This window comes from Ciconia boyciana, chromosome 3, assembly GCF_034638445.1.
Source record: "Ciconia boyciana chromosome 3, ASM3463844v1, whole genome shotgun sequence".
NCBI classification, from domain to species: Eukaryota; Metazoa; Chordata; class Aves; order Ciconiiformes; family Ciconiidae; genus Ciconia; species Ciconia boyciana.
In genome coordinates this window covers 33,756,260-33,776,059 of record NC_132936.1, presented here as the reverse complement: position 1 = coordinate 33,776,059, position 19,800 = coordinate 33,756,260, and the positions used below count along the sequence as shown (strand labels likewise).

Sequence of the window (19,800 nt, the reverse complement as noted above, 5' to 3'; positions counted from 1 at the left end):
AGTTCAATTTTTTAAATTGGATCACTATAGTTTCACATAGAATATACTGCTCTGAGATGTTATTAGGACACTAAGAAAGAAAAACACTTTCAAAATCAGAAGCATCTATCTTTTTTCCTTCAAGCAAGGTGCAGTTTCATGATTCTTTTAAGTCAGCTCAAGACAGTGCTGCCACCAGTAGGAGCAATTTGTACTCCAAGACCCTTTTTACATGTTTTTGCCCCTCCTCAAACAAGTTTTGATGTTCCAGCAACTGTAAGGTAAATCAAATCAACATGCTCATCCACCTGGAAAGGGAAAAAAAGGAATCCAGTAAGGGCTATTACAGAAGGCATGACCACACAGCCAAAGGAGAAAGCGGAACTATTCCTTTCAGTGACATGGCATGGGGTTAGGTCAGGTTGAGCTACTGGTAGGACTCCACTCTCAGAAATAATGTGAAATTGTACTGCCGCTTCCTGTAAATAATCTTTTTCCTTTTTCTCACTCCTAAAAGGAGTGAGAGAAGCAGATCTGCTCACTGTATACTGTATTTATACATGTGTTATTAACATAATTCTTCAGGAATAATCTCAGAGAACATTACCAGAACAATATTGGAAGCAAGCTATGAAAATTAGCAGCAGAAGTCAAGATCTGTTTCTCTAAATTCCAAAATTCACATTCTTAAGATGATCCTAAAAGCTCATGAATGTGAAAGAGTACGGTGAGCATTCAAGATTTGAAAGCAAGAGATTCCCAAACACACCACTTCTTACCCCTTCATGAAAATGAAAAAGTTGCTGTTCTTGGATAGACATAGATATTTTTCCCATGGTAGAGCCACCTCCTACAGCAAAAATATCTTTGGTCTCCTAACACCTACCCCATCTAGTACACAGCAGTAAATATACCCTTAGAAGAACAAAGTTAAAAATCCAAACTCACAAGAGTTAACCTTCTGATACCAGTTTAAATAAACTAAACAAATTACACAAGCACAAACAGACTAAGTAGCTAAACACCTTCTTCTCCTCCCAGGTTCCACAAGCTGGATACCCCGAAGACACACAGTGCCCACTGAACCTGTTCATCCAGTCTAAAAAATTAAACAAGCAAACAAACAAACAAAAAAATGTTTTTCTGAAGTTTATATTTTGTCAAAGGCTTTTCTTTTGAGAAAACTGTAATGAGCATTGCAGAAAACTTCAGACAGTATCCAAAATAATTTGAAATAAATTGTATGTAGGAATGTATTCAGGAAAGGTAGGAAACAAAGACTGCTGAAGGGAAGGCATGCAAAAAGACTACAAGATGAAAATTGAGAAGGGCAGAACAACATGATGGAGGAAAGGGAAAAAGTGCATAGAAGAAGCACTAACCACAGTAATAGGATTGAAGTGCAGAGATGATCATCAAGATGATACTACAGTTTACTGTATATGTACACTGAGGAGCCTCAATCTTTCCATGGGCATGGGTATCTGAATCCTTGTGTTCCCCTTATGAGGATGAGCTCCCACCACTGCTCCCTGTAAGCAGGGATCTGCAAAACCCACTGAAGAAGAATCCAAGTTCTCCTTGGGGAGCTGGAAGCTGAGGGTCTCTGCTGCTCTGGATGTCTGCAAACTTGCCTTTCTATCAACTCCTTCCTCCTTTCAGAGCTGACCTACAGAAAGGCACTTGGTGTTCTGGGGGTGATTAGGGCCCTTTCCCCAGCAAATATCAGGGGTGGGTCCCTCTGTCCTCTGCAGTTGTCCGAGCCCTTCTCTTTGTTGCTCATGCAAGCTGGCATCTGGGAAATCTTGCCCCTCCTCATAGTAAGGAAACACCAAGAATAATATCTTGAAAATGAGACTATACTTTTACAATATAAGGATTTTTGCAAGAAATCAAGCTTAAAGAGTTCTGTTTTCCCCTTTTCCTCTGCCCTGTCCTCCCAGACACTTACTCTTGCCTCTCTGCTGCAATATATTGCCCAACTCAATTACACCAACACACTACTTGCAGAGCAATGCTGCAAATTGGACCAATTCAGCAGCTCAACTTACAGCAGGCAGCTACAGCAGCTCAGCCAGCACAACTGACAGGGCAGTGCACTGCGGTGGCACGAAGCAGCCAGCAGCAAGGAAAGCAGAAACTCTGCAGACTGGCATTGCCAGGCAAGCTCTGTATCTCTATATGAGAGCTTAGGGAAATTAGAATTGACATACCAATGTCTGTCATAACTCTGTATCCTACGGGCAGGGATGCCAACTGAGATGAATGCAGAAGTTCACACAGAGGTTTTGTTTCAAAACATACTAATCTCTGGGCTGCTCTCACTCAGCAGATCATACTGACATAATGGCCTCTTCTGTTCAAGAGATGTCTTCCTAACACAAAGGTTGGAACTTTTATAGACATTTCTCTCAAGAAGTGGTCCAGCATTACAGTTAAACCATCCCCACCCTTCTGGTGACAGAATTAGGGTTCCCATTCCTTCTGTGTATTTTATACTCCTCCTGTACCAGCACTGACAGACCATCTGATCCTGATGTGGGCCAGGGAGATAAATTGGCAAAACCAGAATCATATTCTGTATTTTTTATTTTTCTGCTGGCTTACCATTTTGAGTTGACCAGCTGTAAGGCAGAAGGGCATTACTGCGGGCACATAGAAAGCACCAGAAGCAGGACCACCCTGTTCAGGCAGCTGCTATCCAACAGACCTCCCTAGGTGAAACATCTACACCCTTAGCCCAGGCTTCTGCCAGCTTAACCCACTCTCCAACTATACTGCTGCCAAAAGCAAGCCCATCTGATTGACCACAGAACTGCATGACTGCAAGAGCAAACAAAACAGGAGATGACCGTGCATATCTCACCTTTTGGCAGACACATGCAGTTGTACTGGCTCAAGCCAACTACAAATCCATAGATGAGATCACTGTTTCACAACAGATTCAAGTTCATGGTGCTACCAGTGGGCCACGCTGGGTGCACTTTCTCACCCTCTCCCTCCACCAATACCAGTGCTCAGGCACTTAGTTACACAACCATCCAAAAAAATACACCTTTTTTTTCCCCCAGTCTGATCACCTCCAATAGCCTGAAAGTTACTTCTGGCATTAAAAACACATGAAAATACACAATGAGTAGCAGCAGAGGTCTTGATCATTTAGTTTATGGTATTCACCATCTTTTTGGAGAAACAAGAAACATTTTAAAAGTAATTTTAAAACTTTGTGGAGAAACAAACAAAGTTAGTTATAGATAAGAATGAACATGATGCTCCAGTCTGGAGTGCCTCTAACCCTTTGGAGGTGTCTTGAGCTTCTTCCCCAACTGCCAAGACAAGTCAACATCTGGGAAAGGGAGAACAAGTGGAGGGGGATGAAATAAGGTTAAAAAAAAAAATCAAAAAATCTGAGAAGTTACTTTATATGGAGTACAGTAATTGGCAGGAGGTTTAAGGAGTGAAAGAGGAAGATATTTTGGAGAGAGCACCTGATTGAAGTGGAGGCAGCAAGTCTGAGTTTGGTGGTGGGACTGAGCCTGCTTCCATATTCAGATGAAGCTATATGCTCTCTGAAGTATGTGATGATCCAGTAAACTGCTGTTTGTGATTAGATACAGATACACATAAAGGTATCATTAGATGTATGTGTAGCAGAAGAGACACAAAAAGGCACCATGCCAGGAACTTCTGTCATATCACGAGGCAGTCAAGACTTTGGAACACGGAATGAGCATCTTTCTGCCTTCCCTTAGATAGCTACAAGTGGCAAACTTAAAGAACTAACATAATCACCTTTCTGCTGTAACTATTATGTGTATTAACCAAGCACATATAAATAGGGATTGGTTAGGAATGACAGATTTTTCTCTGGTTTTTACTTCCATCACAGAGGGACAGGTCTGAACTGTAAGCCTATGCAGAAGCTACACGCTTCTGCACAAAAGAGTCTCAAAACCAGGAATTTTAATGACTAAACATGTATTTAATGCAAACTTAAAACAGCTACTGCTGTCACATGCCATTCCAGAATACTGAACTTGGTAAAACTAAGATTTAGAAAGAGAAGGTATATACTCAAGAAACCCTTATTCTGATGTCTTCGACTAACACCTACTGCCACTCTACCTCCATACTACACAGAGAAGCTAGCTATATTGTTCTACAGATTTAAAAAATGGGCCTTCTCCAGAGAAAATCCTTTTATACTCAATACTGTCTTACACTGCCATTTACTCCCTCACTCAACTAAACTCACTGATCATGTTTCTGCTGACAGTCTTCATGGTAAGGCATGCTGATATACAATCTTTACTTTGCAACGTGAAATAGTACCTGGTCTTACATACACAAGACACATCTTTCTTTGATCACATAAAGAAAGAAGGAATTACATAGCCCCCCCCAAATACAGTCCTCAAAGGAGGACAAATTACATAAGCCTTATCACAATTACAAATAACCTTGCTGTCACACAAATAGCTGCATCTATCACAGTGCTGTCAGGCTCCAGCAAGACATTAACATGGTGTAAGTACACATCTGAGCTCTTTATTTTTTTGTTCTTAAAAAATGGAATTTTGCCAAACTCAATGCCTGGAGGGTATGGCATGCCATTAGACAGCTTTAATTCTGAGTTGACAAAATATTTTCAGTTGCAAAATAACAATTTCAGTTGCAAAAGTTATGCTGTTTAAAATTTCCAAAAGTACTACATGGGTCTAAGAGCTAAAATCTGAACAAAATTCAGGTGATTTGAAATTTGTACCCAATAGCTGAGAAGTCTAGAATATGCAATGAGTACCCATCAACATTTGACAAAATTTAAGGTATATTTTTTGAACCAATATGGGGGGGAATACAGGAAAAAAACCCAACACACCTAAGTTCTTATAAAACATACACCCAGAACAACTACAATTACCAACTGTTTGCTATGTCTCTATGAATAATGACTGAAGAAATAAGCACCTGTACCATCATCTTTACATGTCAGAATACATACCTAAAACAGGTAGATTCAGGCATCTGAATTAGTTTCTTAAGTTGGAGGCTAGTCTTCTAGGAATTAACACAGGGTGGGGGGGTGGGTGGGGAGGATTCTCTAGACTTCAGAGTAGAAGCCCAATTTACAATAGCTCTAGGTGACCCCTGGATAAGCTTCCCTGTGGTGGCTAGAAGTCCCCTAACACAGGCGTTGTACTCAGATACCTGAAGACAAGCACTACAACCTCCCCCCATGTCTTCAGTTCCACTCACGCAGCTAAGGCAGAGTATTCTTCAAAAGCCTTAATTTCTCAGCTAACTCCAAGGAATCAGTGCTCAATTTTCCACTTACTTTTCCAACTCCTATTCTCAACAAATACAAGGCTTTTTATTCTAAAAGAGAAGATTCTGAAGTACCATCATATGGTACTTTAAATTGTTATTGCTCTTTGGGACCAGACCATGTCATTGATCTCTCAGATATCCTGCATCAGCAAGGCTAATGGGATATGTGATGATACTAACTTTTAACTTCTGGAGCCATACTAACTTAAAATATGACTTCCCCACTACTCATTCCCAGTCTTACCCATTCTTGCCTCAGAGCAAGCAAGATCTGCATCCACTGTTGAACTAGAATCAGGAACTGATCCACTTTTAAAAATAAAAATGAAAGGAAAGTATTTGCAATTATTTTTTTCTAGACAGACTATTGCCTTGAGTTTACAGCCCAGCCCTCCAAATCTTAAACCCATATTACTGCTATTTGTATTATTGTAAAACCATCAGCTGAAGAACAGAGCTCATTTTGCAACTGTTAGACAAATTTGACAGCTTTCTTCTCCCTTTGTAAAGACTGTATTACATTAAGTAAAGATCACAGTACAATACTTCAGAAGATAAGCTACATGACAGAAGGCAATTCACAACACTTATTTCCAGAAAGCTATGTCATACAGAAACATAGTTTGAAAGTAAAAGTACGACTGGGCTACAGGAATTAAAAAGAAAACCAAACAGGTGAGTCTGAATGTTCCTTGTCCATTAAGAGTTTGTTATTTGATCATATGCTAACACCACAAAACATTAGCAGAGGCTACTTCTTTATTTAAGGACAAAACCTTTTCATTCCTGAGGTAGCCAGGAGAAAGAAAAGTGGTCCTACTAAAAGTGTACTCTTCAAATTTTAATTTCCTGTTAATAAATTATAAAACTAATGTAGACAACTCACTGGATCCAGAAAAAAAATACAACTTTTCATATATTGCATTATTTCTCATGAACTTCCCATGTAATCAGAGTAGGATTCATTAAAATTCGTACTCTGATTCAGTCTATTTTCTTTTACGCTAGATTACACAACCACACACATGGAAGCATAAAATGTCAATGCTGCTCAGACACATCAGTAAGTATCTGCACATGGAAAAAACATAAATCTATGGAACAGAAGAATACTATAAGGCTAAATTTCCAGTAGTCTCTGAAGCTCTGAAGCTCCTTTGACTTTCAATGGGACTTAGGTTCACAAGCAACTTACTGCTACTGAAATGCTACCAATAACCTAATTTCAGATATGATACAACTCCAAAAATGCATTTTACGTGAGAATCTGCTAAAGTCCCTTCTGTGAAAGGTATTTAATATTCTTCTTGCATCTGTTAACCAGTATTTATAAAGCAACGTGTTAACCAGTATTTATAAAGCAAAAACACTTTAAAAAGTATGGTAGACTGACATTACTAATGTAAACTCTTGATGTGCTTTTGCAAGAATCTTTTAACCCAAAACAAAGTCAAATAACAGATAACTAGATACACTGAGCACAAACATAAACCTGTAGTTATAATAAAAAGCTACTGTTTTATAACTTTATAATACTTGCACCATTCACAGTCTACTTGTTTAACAACAAATTTACACTTAGCTGAAATAACCATTACCAAGTTCTGTTTCTGAAACCCACAATGAAACAGCAGATATTCTACTTCACAAAGAAAACTGCTACAAAAAGAAAGACAAAGCACAGACACAGAGACATTACTACTGAAAACTGTCTATATCCAGCTTTGGCCAGTTGTGTGTGCATGCATATTACTGACAAAATAACAAATGATTAGTGACAAAGAATTTAACATTGGGATTATAAGAACGCACAGAGATAGGGAAAAACATAGACTAAAGCTATTTTCAAAGCAGACCTTGCAGCAATGTGTGCACTATGCTAAACTAGAAACCATCAGCTAAGTTTCTTTAGCCCATTAGATTTGACAGTTCACAGGTGAAAAAGCAATACACAGCTCCAGACAAATGAAAGCCTCCTCTTCTCACAATTGAGGGTTACCAGGAAACTTCTCTTGCTACCCACAAGAAAGGCATAACTATTCCAAGTTAGACACCAGGACTCGTCATCCTGTGGTGGAATACTGCAACTTAAACTGAGCACTACAAAGTACTGTGGCACTTTCAATAGCCAGTTGTTTGAATTCAGAAATGCTCAATACTTTTAGATCTCAGTTCAGGATGCCAACACATACAAAACACGTATGTAAATGTGGAGGGTAAGCATCCACAGTCTACAGCAGAAAAATGAGTGAGAGACAACTTGCTCTTACAGTAACAACATCTTTGAAGGACAGCATTGTAAATAACATTCATAATCATCAGGAGGCAGTGGCAGGAGGTAGAGTAGAAAGTGTTGTAAGCAAACATCCCAAACTTCTGTTACAAACAGTGCTAAAATTGCCACTAGTGTCCCACAACCTCCTACCTGCAAGAACTTTTAAACATCAGGAAAAGATAGGTCAACATCACATTACCAGGACATCATATATTCTAACTGTTCATCTAGACCTGATAACGTCACCACTAGAAAAAACAAGCAGGCAATGCTCTAAGTGCGTATGAAAATGTTTCAAGAGAACATTGTCATCTGTTCTACATCCAAAACCGATTTTCATTTCAGTTACATGGAACAAGTTTGTTGACAAAGTATTAAAAGGTTATTCTTATCAATGATTATAATAAGTAGGCAGAATAGGCCTGTCAGTAATAAATCTAATAAATTAACTAGCTGTCTGTTGTGCAAACAGAGAAGAGTCCTTATGCTAATGGACTTACAGAAATAAGAGACAACATGTGAATGGAAATATAAATAGGGAAGCACAGTGACACAGACACAGTATTTGTCAGTGTGGCAAAAAATTATTTCAGGAAACAGCTTTTATCCAAAGATATTGGCCAAACAGAAAAAAATTACTTTTCCTCCATCTCCACCACAGAAAGTAATATTAAACTGATCATACATGTCCAGAAATCCCAGACTCTGGTCAGTAACTCTCATCACAGAGAAACCCAGTATCTCTAATAGTTCACAAGTGTATGAGACAATTTGTTTGCAAGAAATACAAAAGTATTGAGCATCTATTTTGCAGATTTTTCAAAGAGGAAAATCAGGATGGAAAGATGAGTATCCTGGTTTGAAAGCTAAGGAAGTGGGAAATATAGCCTGACAGCACTGCCAAGCTGCTGGTATTAGTCAGGCAGCATAACACAGGAAGGATGGAGACCTTGCCTTTCCAAACTATGCCTGCTGCTACACTCTTGCTATACGGCTCAGTATACAATTGCCCTTCTTCAGACACAACACCCTGCTCCCTGCTGGCTCATGTTTAACCCGTCGTCCACCAGGACCCCCAGGTGCTTTTTTTGCAAAGGTGCTTTCTAGTCAGCTGGCCCCCAGCCTGCACTGACACATAGGGTTATTCAACCCCATCTGGAGAACTTTGCATTTGCCCTTAACTTCCTACCAGCCCATTTCTCCAGTTGGGCTAGATCCCTCCAAAGAACAGCTCTGCTGTCCAGGGTATCTAACCATTCCCTGCAATCTGTTATCATTCAAATAGGTTGTTAATCAAACATAGGTTGTTAATCGAAACACTAAACTACTGACCAAGTACCAATCCATGAGAGATGCCATTAGTCATCAGCTGCAAGCTGGACTTTGCACCACTGACAACAACTCTTTGAGCCCAATCATCCAACCAGTTTTCCACTCAACTCATTCTCCACTTCTGCATTCCACATCTCACTCAAGCTATGTTATGTTTCCCTTTGTATTTATAAAAGGTCAGCACTACAGAGCCCAAATCTAACTGGAGCTTTTACGCACTAAGATGACGAAATAGCCTGAAGCCTCGCTATCTCAAACTGTCATTCTCACAGGTCCCAAACAATTACATTTCTTTTATTCATTTTGTCACACAATACTCACATATCAATCACTGTTTGGGCAAAAATTCCCATCATCACATTGCACTAGTTAAAAAAGGAAAATTATTTGAAGCCTTATTTGAATGTAACAACAGATTAAAATAAACCAACAGAACGACCTGGAGCAAGTTGGGTTTTAAACAAGCGGGACAGAGTTATAAGCAAATATAATGAAATAGCTGTATTACATAAGGACACTACTTAACTATTATTTCACTATACTACATACTTCTGCGACTTACAGCTACAGTGCAACTTTCAGAAGAAGCTAACCACCAGAATCAGAACCGCAGATGTAGGAACAACCTTTCTTCAACTAGATGAGCAGGGAGCCACACATACAGACAAGTCTCATGTATTAGAATGAAGTGTCTGCTCTGTGTATTTCTCCTCTGCCTAGAATAATAAGTCATCTAAATGTAAAGAAAATAAAGAGTCTGCTTTAAACGGCCAGTCAGGAGAATAACATGGTTATAACAGTGAGTCCGCTAGAGGATCCTTCAAGGAGATTTGATCCGGAGTGAAATACTATGAGAAATTTTGGATGAGTCTGCAGTACTGATTGGTTTAGGTCAGCAGAGTGGTTTTGAGGCACTTTCCCCAATGATCCCGGTTTGCTGAATGCTGGTTCAGTTCACCAAGAGCTTTCCATGTATATAACCTAGATGTCTTCTGGAGAAAGCTAAACCACAGGCTCTGACCTACACGTCACAAATGCACTTCAACCCCCGGGGGGGGCAGGCAAAAAGGTCTGAACCAATTACTGGTATGAACACCTTCAAAATACATTTACGATGCAAAACATTTGGTCCAGAGGACGAGATTAAATCTAGTCTGAAGTAACCCTGGAACCACACAGATATAGGGATGTCAACACTGCTTCTGGTAATTCATTCCTAAAGTACCAAACTAATTGTTAGTGTAAACACGGTCATAAATGCTTCTGGCAATAGTGTCACTACAGATGCAGATCCAAGAAAACATGCTACAGTTGGATGCAATAGCTGGAAGATTTCTTCAAATAGTTATAAAACTAGGAAGAGATAATAATGGTTTTGATTGGATATTGGGATATGTGGAGTCTAGAAAGGGAAGGTGGGGTGGGGAATGTGCCACAAATTCAAATGACCAAACTGATTCAGTTCATATTTAATAAAAGATACAAAAGACTGACATCTAAAAATACCTGAGGGTGAACACTCGAACTGATAGAGTCATTCAAAGCATAGGACAAAGCTGTTAAGAAAAACAACTAAAAACTGATCAGAAGGAAATTTAGGCTGGAAATTATGACATCTCCAATAATCAAGACTGAGAATCTGGACTCACTCTCCAATCAAACAGTTTGGATAAAAATCTACTAAGTTTGAAGAAGGAGCTTGATCAGCTTGATGTGATTATTTGCAATAGCCAATATTTTATCTTACACAATTCAGAAGGTCATTATGTTTCTAACACCATGAGACAGCAATGCTAAGCTGGGTAGGCTTGAATGCACACAACCCCAAACAAACCCCTAATACAATCAATTCTATACCTGACTTCTGGTGACAGAAACCATGCTAAACACAGCGGTAGCTCAATAACAGGATGCTAACAATGAACCTAAAGATTTCCTTTTCTGCTGATTCAATCCACCATCCAAGAGCTCCTCCGGCAATGTAATTACACCCTGCCTCCAATAAACACAAAGACAGTTCCCTAGAAAAATACTAGAACTTACCCAATTTGTCAGAAATTATTGCAATAGTTACATTACTCAGTCTTTTGAATTATTCTAGAAGCTCCCTCTCCTTCCCGACATTGCTTTCTAAGGGAACACGCCCAGAGTTAAAGTTCAGCTTTAAACCAGAGAGGTAGTATCTACTCATGTCACTTTTCTCATTACGTCAGCATTCCACCTCTCTGAACTTGCCCTGTGAATTTACTCTTTTTAAAAAGTAAGCTAAAAAGAAACATGCCAAGTAAAGCGCTGGTAATTATACTGCTGTGCTTTGCTTCTCAACTACCTTTCTGAGGAATCATTTGAATTGTAAGGTTAAGACAACCAAAAGACTTTCTTCCATGCTGTCATATTCTACTCTCTCCTTCCCCACCAATTTCAGAGATTAAAAAGGCTACAGTTCAGCAGACTGTGCTTTTTTACTGAAGTAATTAGAATATTCTCAGTGTTTTCCCAGACCTCTTAAGCCTTCCTTAATCCTCCTCTTCCAATGAAGAGTGAAATTACAATTTTCCCTAAAAAGGGGACATAGACAGTTTGTTGCATGTACTTTGACTGCAAATGGTAGCAAGCATAATGGGTAATCACTTCTGCAAGTACCAGCTTCAGGTCAAATTTAGAGAAAAGCTAGCTTTAATAAAATATAGATGAAAACTAACAGTAACGTGGCAAAGAGAGAGGATAGCTAGCCAAGGTATGTTTTATAACAGTATTTTATGCCTCCTTCTCCTGAGCTCCTTCCCAATCCTACCTTTTTTTTATATCACTCTTCCCCAAAATATCCACCTCAGAGGGTTAATACAAGGTGGAAGAACTATGTGCATCCCAAAGCAATGAAATTTTCCTGTTACTTTACCTTCATCAACTCACCCTGTCAAAAAATCCCAAAAAAGCAAACAAACAAAAAACCCAACCCTACCAAAACCAAAACCCTCTCATCTGCCTTGAATTATGACAAGGTTAAAAACAAGAATGGATTTTCTTATTACTAAAATGTTTCTAAAGAAAGTCGTTTTACAATGTTTTGGAAAAAGGAGCTATCATAAATCAACACCGATGTATATTGTTCCCTGTCTGTAAACACTGACACAGCCTCAAGGAGATTTATCTAAAACAAACATCATAAGCACTACAACACTGACATGTATTTTTACTGTAGTCTGTTAGAAGATTGACAGAAGGGCAATGTACCAAACACTAGATGACCAACAATCTTTAATAACCTGAAAATAGCTACAAAGGATTATTTCCTACGTAGCCATGGGAAAGGAGGACCTTAGAATGTAATCTGGGGACAATCAGGTAATATCAAATGAAAGGAATGTGAAAAAGCCTTCTACAGAGACCAGGTGGAGTAAGAGGAGGTCAGGAGAGTCTAATGAGGCAGTATGGAGTCTTCTGTAACTGTGGAGGCACAGCACAGTGTGAGGAGGAGAGAAGCCGTTGAAGTTCTCCACTGCCAAATTTATAAATGAATACGTTAACTGGGGCAGCAACATTTTTGAAAGATCCAAGAGAAACACCTATCACATTTCAAACAAAAGGATTACAGAAATTAGGCTGCGAAAGGGCAAAGGCCTGGATAAGAATATATTCTACCATCCAAACCTACAGAGCTTCCCTTTTCTCCAATTAGACAAAAAATATTTTATTACAACTTAAGTTTTAGGCCAAATTATTTGAGTATTTAATTTTAATTCCTAGAAAGTATAGGCCTTTCCAATAAGGAATAAAAAAATTTAAAATCACTATAAAAATAGTCAAAAATACATGAAGCAATGCTACATGACAGTACCCATTAACATCTTTCCAACATCAGCCATCCACCACAGTAAAGTTTTAAAGAATGCACTACCTACCCTCTTTGAAACAAATCCACATTGAAGAATTTGTGGAGCTCCACGGAGAATTCTACCATAGCCTGAACTTCACTCATGTTTATGAGGATGAAGAAGTCAAAACTTGTCAGCACCTTAGTTACTGAAAACAAACAGAAAACAAACTTTTTAGAACACAAGCTGGGGATAATGCCTATCTGGTCCTTAATAAGGACAACGCTATGCACAATTTTGCACAGCTTCCTTAAGTATACAGGCCCTGGGGTAAACGAGAATATAGGATGTACCAAATCCTGCCCACAGTAACTTCTATCTTCGTTGTGAAGGAATCAGATGTTATCAGAGAAGTATCACAACACACCATCAGCATAATACAATCCTGGCACTTACTGATACCTACGTACTGCAGCTCTGCTCTGGTACTTGGCTGGAGAGGTAAAAATACTGCCAACAAGGAGAAAAAGAGCACGGTCTGCTTCCAGCCCTTGTTGAAGCAGAATGACTGTGCAGGCAGCAGTGCTTCAACCCTGACATGAGGACAGGGACAGCTGAATTACAGTGTGGCCAAACAGTGCAGAGAAGGTGCTTGAGCAGGTCATGTAGGGCTTTAGATGGAGAGATTCTAGAGGGAATGCAGGAGTTAAGGAGGGCAACGTTCCCATTTTTAGCCAATCTTTGTTAGTAGTAAAGTGTTAATTCTCACAGTATTCTTCGCAGCCACAGACTGGCACCTTCCTGCTAATTTACAACTGCCTGCTGATACTTAAATTAAAATCCTACAGACTTTCCGAGTTCTGCTGTTTTTCCTTCAACAATATCAACTAGATTAATAAAATAGACTACACTTTCTGCAAACACTTGTCTTCAAACTTCCCAGTTCCTGCAAGCACTGTCTGGTTTGAGGAATAAGCAAACCAAAAAACCTAAACCAGACTATCCTTCAGAACATTATTCCATCTTCTGGGTCTAATGCAGAAGCAGTAAACATAAAAAAGCTAGCCTGGCTGGAGCTTGAATTGATTATGGGTTTTTTTTTGTTTCTAAAATTTTGAACATGCATTTGGGTGTTTGTGAAGCAGCAGGCAGTACTACTGAGACTGAAATAGAGTTGCTGGCAAAAACAGTCATCGCCACAGCAGGTATCAGTCACCTGAAAGCAAAGTTACCTTTAGGGGCTACCTCTAGCTTACTGATTAAATTATCTTGGCATATGACTCAAGATAAGATTTACCTTTCTATACTCACTCTAGAGGAGCTGGAAGACGTCAAGCACCATAGCACAGGTCTAGATTTTTAACTATAAACAAAAAGTTACTTCTGACCTTGGTTTAACAGCCATTACAAGGACTCTGCATGCACTTTACAAAAACACAGAAACAGTATGTTACTGAAGCAACAGGGGACAGGGTAAGAGGAATTTTGCTTCTGAAGCTGAGTTATGACAATATGAAGAACTCAGATCAAGGGCCCTTACTGCAAGATCAAAACTACAGCATCTAGATGATGCTATTAACCCAGCTTGTCTAAAAATCCTGTGATCATTCAAATTTCAATCAAGGGACTTCAACAGATGAATTGAACGATGCCACAGGTTTTGCTACAGTATGCAGCGTTAGGACTGTCACTGATAACCTACAGGGCTTTGCAACAATTCCCTCTTCCACTGCTTTGTCTATAGGATTGTGTAGGGATGTCCTCAGTGGTCTTTAAAGCTAGAATCACGAAGTTCTGCACTCTAATTCTCTGGGGTTGCCATACTGCATTACCACGTGTGCATCACCTACCAAAATGCAAGCGTATCTTCTGCAAATGGAACCTGACCTGCCACTGAGCAGACATGCAGAGGTCCTAGACCTGCCATGACCCTTGGCCGCTGGACAACAAACCTTGTGGGCTGTGCATAAAACCTGTGATGAAACTGTCCAATACCTCAGAAAGGAACCCACTTTAAAACACCCAGGAAAAAGCAAAAGGACTTAGACAAAGGATGCCATGGGGCAGCCTCATCCAGCTTGCCTTTTGATGAAACTAAATTTTCAAGGGAGGAAGACATCACACGCCTCTGATTCCCCAGCACAATGAGTGGCACTGTCTATGGCCCTGAAAAGTTTGCCTCCACTAAAAGAGAAAACTGTTCCTCCAGGAGTTATTGGGCCAAGCAGTCACTCCCAAATGCTTCAGGGTCCCTCAAGTCCCCAGTAGGAAAACTCAGAACAATCCAGAACTAGTCCAATTAGACAAGTTCGAAGGTCCATTTTATGAATGAGTTATTTCAATAAAAAAAGCTAGGAGAGCCACACCTTGCATTACTGCCAAAAGGGCTGTCCAGTGAATTTGTGGTATTTCTATTGTGTCTAACACAGCTCCAGCTGGGGCCACTCCCTCCCTCTGTCAAGCTGACTTAGCATCCCCAGCCAGCCCACTAAAAATTGCCTGGGCAGGCAATCCCTGCAGACCAAACACAGGGTCCACCAAATAGGCCTGCACAACACAGCACCATGTGTTTTAATCCAGTAACACAGCCCTTGCTCAACTACCAGTAGTATTTGGAAAAGTGGCACCCATGCCTTGCTCCATTATCCACCACAAAACCAGTAAGAAATATTGAGCCACAGTTCACAAAATGGTGCATCCAGAAAGCAATGCTGCATGCCACCACAGGTACCTGGGACTGCAGTCTATCAGCTGACCTTTAAGGATGGCTTTTTCTTTGCCGAGCATCAGCTTGTTCCACATGTCCCTTAACCTGGGTGAATGGGAGTGTTCACTGCCCTGGGCTGACGTAAACCAAATCACTACTTTTTCGTCAAAGTCTTTCATATCAGTGCAAAGGAAAACACTGTTCTTTGAACTATATAATAGAAAGTGTTATGCAGTGATTAAATATTTTAAAGGAGAAACTCAAACTTGGACAATGTCTTTAGTTTTGTACGCTAATCATACAAAAGCCAACAAAAAAAGTTAAACTCATGTAGAAGTATTTATTTGTATAGATTCCATTCAAATTTACAGATAAACTTCACTGACTAACTTCAGTGAGGTCAAATGTCCACAACTCATTTTAATACTTAATGAATTTATTGTTGTATTTTAAAACATATAATCAGCATTCAGAAACTGAGCTATTGACCTGCATGTTTGTTCTGTCTGCCTGTAAGAAGCAGAAGAATCCTTCAGTAGGAGCTCTCTATATACGAGCAACAGAGGTTAATGCAGCATATAAACATCTATCAGAAGATCTGATAATGAATGAAAGAACACCCTAATACACAGCTTAGAACAAACAGAGGGTTTCATAACTTTTGGTAGCTACTTAACGCTTACAATCAAAACAGCATTTCAATATTCAAAAATCTTTAAGCACTGAGACTGAACATCTCCAACAGCTAAAATGCCAGTTAAAGCCACTTCATCCTATATTGAGGGACAAAACTTTACTTTCCTTCACGCTTCTGTGGGTTTATTTATTTTCTTAAGTTGGAAAATTTCCTACATATCCTGGCCAGTCCATGCTGTCCCCACACTAGCTCACCACTTCTTTAGTTATCCAAACTATGTCTTCTGAAGCCATAATACAAAATGGATCACAGGCTATCAGATTTTAAAAGACCTTCAGAAGGAAAAAAATGTTTCTTGATTCTGTTTTTTTCTAAATTGATCATTTTAGTGATACTTTACAGCAGCGGTATCAGTATCTGCAGCACCTGAGAGTGCAATGAAAAGACAGATGGAGGTGTACAGAAACCTCCTAACCCAGCTTTGTTCTCGGAGAAATGCTTGTGTAACACTGCCATTAATCTAGCTACTTGTATTGGGAACCGCAAGACAATGCTAGGAAACAAAACCACAGTACGTTCAAAGAATGTCTTACCTCCACTGGTAAATACTCCATTTTAGTATGTTAATTAACCAGTCTTCCAGTTCTTCACTATTGCTGTCAAAAACATACTGCTTGAACTAAAAAGCAAACAAACAAAAAAATGTTTTACTAACAGCAATATCTCTAGAACTTTTCAGTGCTCACGTTCTTCATTCTCTTTTCCTGCGTCCTAGTAACAGCCCCTATCGTGTCCTCTCCAACAATCATACATGTACCGCCTACCAGCATTCTCCAATCTGCCCTTAGTTCCTGCACTGCAGTTTTCAGCTTTCTGCAAGCGCAGCAGTCCGATACCTATTTTTCCAGACTAAAGTAAAAAAATAAAATTTCTCGTGAAGCCCATGCTCTGGCAAAGCTGACATTGCCATGTTCAGCCAAACTATCCCTGTCTTCACCAAAGAGTTCTAAAATCCAGCTCCCAGAGGACTCTGGTACGCCCCCAGCTGCCCCACAGCCTCCTGATCTCCAGAGAGACTCTCAGCTCACCAGCAGCAACGCAGCGATGAGGATGTAGGAGGATATTCTGGCCTGAGTCATCAAATACAGCTCATGCCCCCACGCAGTCCTACACAGCTACCAGGGAGGAGACAACTTACAAGAATAGGTCAGATGACATTCTCCTGGTAAATCTCATGTCCCTTCTCCTCAGGAGACAAAATTCAGGCGACAAGGGGGAGAGCCCTAAGACCAAGAACCCACTTTCTTAGAGCAAATGTTACAGGTAGGTCAACGCCACCTAATATTCTGAAACTCTCCTTGAAGCTCCTGCTAAACCACTACCTTAAAACTGTTTGTTAAGAATCGGTCTCTCCCCCCTGTATTCTTAAACCATTAAGGTATTTTAAAAAATACCCTAAAACATAACCAAAGTCTCCCTTTTATCTGACGACCTTTAGATTTCGGACACAAAAGACAATGCTTAGTTATCCCTTCTTAGAGGAACCCTGTGTCCTTTCTGTACATATCTTTCAGAGAAATACAAACACAAAATCTATCACAGCTTGTACAGGCAAACCATGAAGCTAAACTGGTTTTGCCTTCGCTTCAGAGAGAAGAAAACAGAGAAAGTGGAGCATAAAAAAATACATTATCTGGAAGTTTTTAAAATAGAAATCACTTGGCATGTCATGTGTGATATTACATCTTTGATACCACAAATTATCAATAATGGCCCAGTAAAATCCTGCTACCATAATGCCGCATCAAAATGGCACTGACATTTATTCCATTTGTTTAACAATGCAATACAGCCTGTGTCATACCAGTTGTCTTTAAAAAACGACTACATTCTTTTTTAAAAGAGAGGCAGAGAAAACGTGCAAAATTCTAAGCAATTGAACTTGTTCTAGCCTTAGAGTTAATATTTTCTGTTCAGTGGAAGTCAAAAGCAAAAATACAGAATCCTACAAATGAAAATACAATAAAATGCTTATTTTCCTCTAGTTTTCTTCTAGCTGCTCATTTAACACAATCTTCAGATAATTTTTTTCTCCTAAGTTGCTGTAGGAGCTTTGTACACCTCCATCCCTGACCTTTTTTTCCCCGTTCTCTTCTCCTTTATGCTCAGAGATCCAGCACCTGCCAACACAAATTCAGCCACCATCTATCTCTGTGCTGATGACTCACAGGTTTGTCCCCCCACCTGAGAACTGTCTTCAATTCCAATTTTAGCTGTTTCTTGGACACAGCCTTCAGCTGAAACTCAATGTGGCAAAAACAGAGTTCTTGACCTGACCTGCAAGGCTATTCCTAATACCTACTTTCTGAGCGTGCACAATAGCACAATCTGACTGTAAACCTAGACAGTATTTTTCATTTAGTTTTCTCTGGGTTCTCATAGGCTTTGCCAAGACTATGCACAAAACCTGCCAAATTTTTCTGCATGTGATTAGAAATATGTCCCATCTATCCATACAGCCAAAACTCATCCAAGCTAATATCCTCTTTTGTTTTAATTACTGTGAGGCTGAAAAAGCATAATTCACTGCATGTATTAGTTCAGCATGGTGCTGCAAAGAACCAGCCTGTTATTTTGATCATTTCACCTCTCTCTCTGCATCCCCTGCAGAGAGAGCCTGGACTACCGCATCAAGCATAACCCTCTTGTCCTCCTTTGAAATCCTTTCGCAGCTGTGCAGCACCTGCTATCACAGTGTTCTGGTTGAAGACTAGAGCTTCCCAGCACCACAAATAAACCCTGGCTCACCGTAATTAAAAAGGTGAGGGGGTAGAAAAGAAATGCTAATTTAATTTTGTATTGCATAATCATCATGTTGTAGAACAAGGAAGCAAACAAACAAAAAAACCCCTTAAGTGGAGGTATCTAGGATACCTTATTCAATTCGTTATCCCAATTTTAAAAAGGCAACATGACCACCACTCAGAAACAGACAATAGAATAGACTGCTTTATATCAGGATTTATTCATTGAATTCTTTTTAAAGCTTCACAGTTATAAATAATTATATGAATGTAAATAACCACAGTTACTTAAATATAGTTTAAAAATGACCTAATTTCATGGTCTCAGGGCAAAACGCAACTATTACAATTTTCTTCTTGCCTGGTTCTCTAAGCCTAGATTACTTCCCAGACAGCCATTACAAGGTTTGATTCACCATTTCTAACAAAGCTAATGCAAGATATCTATGACGTTTTAATGGGCTAGATAAACAACTGGCTTAATCAAGCATTAAAATTCAAATTTTCCTACTTTTTGCTTTAAATTTAGCACCAATATCTGGTCCTCTATGTAGCACACTGATAAAAACAACATACTCACTACTTTGAGCTGACAACTTGATTATTCCCACTGAGCATGGAAGTCATTAATATGTTGCATTTATTTCTTTTCTTCTCCCCTATTAATAGATCATCTATGTGATACAATAATTCATCTTGAACATTTATTAGGCTTATTCCCTTCTACCCTAGCATTGGGCTTTGTCTGTCTGACAAATGACATGTTATTTCTAAGCTTCCTCATTAAAAAGTTTAACACGAAAAGTTCTGTGAGCAGCACAGTGAAAAGCGTGCTTTCCTACCAACGTGTCCTCCTCCCTCCACCACAATAAGCCCCTACCTTTTACGGCCCCTTGACTAGGCAAAAGATCACACATCCTGCA

General features: G+C 39.5%; 1 protein-coding gene across 6 annotated transcripts in view; it reads right to left on the bottom strand.

Moving 5' to 3' along the window:
* Nucleotides 1-19,800, bottom strand: part of FAM135A (family with sequence similarity 135 member A) — a 93,660-nt gene that overhangs the window by 62,088 nt on the left and 11,772 nt on the right. For 4 of the 6 annotated variants that reach the window (XR_012041358.1, XM_072855259.1, XM_072855258.1 and 1 more), the window contains exon 2: nt 12,817-12,937. The exons of 1 other annotated variant lie outside the window; for it this stretch is intronic. Coding sequence is in view for 4 of the 5 variants with exons in the window: in XM_072855259.1 (XP_072711360.1) it covers nt 12,817-12,937 (121 nt within the window). In the remaining variant the exon portion in view is untranslated. Of the gene's footprint in view, nt 1-12,816; nt 12,938-16,666; nt 16,753-19,800 lie in introns of all 6 variants that reach the window. One more of the 6 variants, XM_072855260.1, reaches the window with a different exon arrangement.